Raw genomic sequence first — 4,956 nt, forward strand, 5'->3', positions numbered from 1 at the left:
GATCGATTATCCTAGTTGCTTGCCCGCCTTGGCTTGCCCGCCTTGGCGCCTTTTTTCGCATCTTTCATGGCTTTCCTCTTTGATCCTGACTAAGTTGGGGCCATTCTTTCATTACCGTCATTCTTAAACTAGTTTTGGGCCAGGGAAATGCTTTCGCACGACGCCCACTTAAATAATTCCACCTAGAAAACGATTTTTCTTTGCTGGCGCACATTTACATGCACATACAAACACATTGGCTGCCGCACACACACGCTTTGTGTGTTTTTGTGTTGTGTGTGGCTGCGCCAAAGGCAATTGGAAAACGTAATGGCCGACAAAACGAAAACGCCACGCAGCAAAGAAGAAGCAGCGATAGGCAAAGTGCGCAAAGAGCAGTCGGCGATAGGTGGATAAAAAGAAAACTTCCGGCAGCCCCAAAGCTTCACAAAAAGAACGTAGCTGCAGACTACAGCAAAATGAGGCGCACACAGACAGCATACACACACATATGAACATGAAAACCCACGTGAATCAGAGAGCGGCAGAGAGCGAAAGAGAGAGAAAAAGATCGCGGCGAATTGGCAGAGTTTTTAGAAGCCCCGTATTTGTTGTCGTCTTGCCACGATTTTCCCCATTTTCCCAGATGTGCGGCTGTATGTGCGTGTGTGAGTGCCCCCCGATTCGCAGACGGCGAGAAAACAGTTAAATTCCACACGCAAACAAGGCTTTTACGATGGCCTCTCACACACGCACACCGGCGCACACATTTTGCGCTCTTCGCCGTTGCCACGCTCTTCATCGGTCTCCTCTTTTCGTCATTGCAGCGTCATTCGTTTTCGTTTCGAATGGCCGCCATATTGCTTTTGTATTTTCTGACGCTTTTTTCGCCCCATTAGCGCATTTCAACCAGCTATTTTCCGTTCCCATTCGATCGTACTCGACGGGTCCTAACTGTTTTATGTTCGAAATGAGTTGCTTCGAGGGATATTGGGGGAGAAATTCGAGGTGGAAATTGGCCCATCAGCATTGACCGTTCCCCTGCCCCCTCTTCCAACCCCTTCGTCAACCTGCTTGATTCGGCATCTAGGGTGGCCGTTTTCTTTTATTCTTTTGCTTTGCTGCAGAATGAGTAAGGGTATTCCATTGAGAGATATCATAACTTAATTGCACCTGTTAACTGGTTACCTGCTGCGTTTAATTTAGGAAATGGATTCATTTGCAAGCATTGTTCGTTGTTGATAACCCTCTGAGTATTCTTTCAAATTTTAAATTGCTGAATTGCCGATTTTCGGTCTGCCGTTACACGAATTTAAGCATTTCATGTCCGTGTTGAAATGATGCAAACCAGGGCCAACATGCAACAAAATGAATTATTTCTAAGAATTAAAATTTGCGAATTTGTTTAAATTGTAAAGTTCTATTAGGATAGTCCCCATGGCCGTTGATTAATCATTGATTCAGCCAAAAAAAATTAATCGTGGACCAATTTAAACGAATTTAAACAAGAAAAACTCGGTAAGTCGTCTGCGGCCTTTTAAGACGTTTTCAAGACTTTTTAGACTTACTAGGAAGATCGCTTTCCAATATTTTCGTGCAGTGTATCCATATAACACTTCATTAAGATGTAGAATATTTTCCTCTGCGACGCCTTAAGACGTTTTCAAGACTTTCTAGATTTACTAGGAAGATCGCTTTCCAATATTTTCGTGCAGTGTATCTATAGTATATTTCATTAGGATGTAGTATATTTTTCAGGGCAGACGGTCACACTGCTCACAGCTGTTATCTGTGCGTGATATCGAACAGTCGATACTTGAAGGCGTTGTTTATGTATCGGTCTATCGTTCTAAAGAAGTATTTAATATTATGTTTCTTAAATTACTAGTCGTCTTTGGCCTGATCCTCGCCAGCTGTCGGGTGGAGGCGGATAACACCTCGGTGTTGCCGGAGGGCTTTGTGGACGCCGCCCAGCGCTCCACACATACGAACAACTGGGCGGTGCTGGTGGACGCCTCAAGATTCTGGTTCAACTACCGGCATGTGGCTAATGTGCTGTCTATCTACCGGTCGGTGAAAAGACTAGGCATCCCAGACTCCCAGATCATTCTGATGATCGCCGACGACATGGCGTGTAATGCGCGGAACCCGCGTCCTGGTCAGGTGTACAATAACGCCAACCAGCACATCAATGTGTACGGAGACGACGTGGAGGTGGATTACCGCGGCTACGAGGTCACTGTGGAGAACTTTGTGCGTCTGCTGACCGGGAGAACCCAGAACGGCACGGCGCGCTCAAAGAAGCTGCTCTCGGACGCGGGCAGCAATGTGCTCATCTACCTAACCGGTCACGGCGGCGATGGATTCCTCAAGTTCCAGGACTCGGAGGAGATAACCAGCCAGGAGTTGGCCGACGGCATCCAACAGATGTGGGAGAAGAAGCGGTGCGAAGAAGTGAAGATGTTTCCCACAGACATCTAACTTAAATTCTTATGAACGTATTCCTTATTCTTATAATCTTATTATTTCGGTTGCTTCAGGTACAATGAGCTGTTTTTCATGGTGGACACTTGCCAAGCAGCTTCGCTGTACGAGAAATTCACCTCGCCGAATGTCCTGGCAGTGGCTAGCAGTCTTGTTGGCGAGGATTCCTTATCGGTAAGACTCTGACAAGGAGGCGATTTTCCTTATACCTGACTTGCAACTTGCAGCACCATGTGGATCCATCGATTGGAGTCTACATGATAGACCGGTACACCTACTACGCCTTGGAGTTCCTGGAGAAGGTGCAGCCCTTTAGCAAACGGACCATAGGCGAATTCGTGAGTGTCCACTTCAGCCTTTCAAGAAATACCAATAATTCTAAAAACCTGCGATATTAAAACAGCTGCAAGTGTGCCCCAAGCGAGTGTGCATTTCGACAGTGGGAGTGCGCAAGGATCTGTACCGCCGGGATCCGCACAAGGTGCCCATCACAGACTTCTTTGGAGCCATACGTCCCACACGGGTATCCACCGATCGCATCAATGTGACCCTGGCCAACGAGGAGTAAGTACCAACTTTAAGTCTCCACCAATGCAGAACCTTTCTAACTCTTAGCCTATGCAGTGATTTCATATTCGACAAAGATAAGATGGTGACCAAAAAGCCCTTCAAAATCGTGATGGAGTCACAGTTTCCTTCCGAGCTTTTTAAATAGACTGGATAACTTAATATGATTCATGTGATAATATTAATTTTATTCGTAAATACATCATTTCATTATTAATACATGTGTAATTTATTAAATTTATATGTGATCTCGAATCGTGCTTTAAAAATTCTCAATTACGGGCTTAGTTCGTTTTAGTTATCCTTTTTTTATATTTGCTAACATTTCATTTTCATTTCATTATCATTTGCGGTTCTGTTTGCCGTTTGTGTTTCCTTCTCTTATGCATTACATCAATATATCATTTAAATTATTCTTTTTGGTTACCACTACATCAAACGTTCACTAATCAATCAATCAATATCAATCCATCGTGTAACATTCATATCAAATCCAAAAACGAAACAAAAACCATATTGTATACTTATATAAAAGGTAAAAGTCGCTGGCGACCGCTATGTAGAATTAGAAATGCACAAAAAAAAACAGTATTTCTATAATTTTCCACGGCGATTGGTTATGTGTTTCGATTTTCTTTGGATTTGGTTTCACAATTTTCTATTCTGGGGTATACACAAATTCAAAGAGTATAACAATGGCCTCAGAAGCGAGATCTTTCCCTAGAGTTTACTCTTGATTTTTATCCTTTTCTCATTTTTTGTTTGTTTTTTTTTTCTGTTTTGCTTTTATCATATGGAAGGATCTACTTCGTTTTAATTATTGAATCTTTAAATCAATACACATATACACCTAGTATACATATATGGGTTTAATTAGATTTCTTCCCTAGCCCATTTACTTATTTCTTCATTGTTTTCTTTTTTTGTTTCATTGCATCAGTCCCATAATTTGAGTTCTAGGCTTGGGTTGTTCTCAAGATCAAGATCCAGATTAAGCACCATAAGAAGTTCATATTGCATCCACGCTATACACTATGGGGGAAATGGTGGACATGGGTTCCTTCCCGGGATGCAAATGGATCTAGGCAAGCGGAGTGAGTTGGATGCGGGTGTGGTTGAGTGGTTCAGTGGCTGAGTGGTTCAGTGGCTGAGTGGTTGAGTGGGTGACTGGGTCATGTGGTGAAGTTGAGCATTTAAGTATATTCTTTGTGTTGTGTTGTGTTCTTTTTCTTTGGGTAAACAGTTGATCTACGAAAAGTCGCAGCTGGGTAGGCAGGTGACTGCAGTTGGTGAGTCCGGGAGTGTAAGTCGTTAAAATTAGCTAACTAATGTTATATTTCGAGATGCCAGATGGAACACCAAGTCCCACTTCTTATTCTCATGTATTTACAAAGACACTTCTGCTCCAGCGGTAGCAATTGTCCATCTGACCCTGGCCCTAATAATCAAATGGGCGGGGTGGGTAACTGGGAGTTAATAGGTATGGGTATGGGTTAATAGGTAAAGGAGGGGAAGGAAAGGAAGGAGAAGGGTAAGGGTAAGGGTAAGGGTAAGGGTTCTTTGATTGATTTGAATCTCGATTACAGTTACGTTTAAAGTCTAACACTTATTCGATAACACGCTGTGCAAAAATATTTTATTTTGACTCTTTTTTTCCTTCAGATGCTGTTTATCCTGCAATTAATCTACAAAAAATGTTAATCCTTTTAGCCGTCCGTCCTTTTCCATCCGTCTTTTTTTTTCATATTCATATGATTATTATGTCATCGCTTATGTAAATCCACATATATACGTACTCTAAATATCCTTGCTATTTGGTATTTCGTATTGGTTTTTGCATCGTTTTCTCGTAAAAAACCTCTCTACGGAAAAAAAAATCGAAAATAACGCTTTGAAGGCAATTTGATGTCAGACTCTTGCATATTT

The 4,956-nt window shown here is 42.4% G+C and overlaps 1 protein-coding gene across 1 annotated transcript; it reads left to right on the forward strand.

The window, feature by feature from the left end:
- Window positions 1-1,731: 1,731 nt before the first annotated feature.
- On the forward strand, window positions 1,732-3,247 carry LOC6524472 (putative GPI-anchor transamidase; the record flags this gene model as incomplete). Its single annotated transcript, XM_002100293.3, has 5 exons — window positions 1,732-2,423; window positions 2,520-2,637; window positions 2,691-2,801; window positions 2,867-3,027; window positions 3,088-3,247. Coding segments are annotated over 5 exons (1,173 nt in total), but the record flags the coding sequence as incomplete, so codon positions are not given.
- Between the last annotated feature and the right edge of the window lie 1,709 nt (window positions 3,248-4,956).

The sequence above is a fragment of the Drosophila yakuba genome, chromosome X, assembly GCF_016746365.2.
Source record: "Drosophila yakuba strain Tai18E2 chromosome X, Prin_Dyak_Tai18E2_2.1, whole genome shotgun sequence".
NCBI lineage: Eukaryota > Metazoa > Arthropoda > Insecta > Diptera > Drosophilidae > Drosophila > Drosophila yakuba.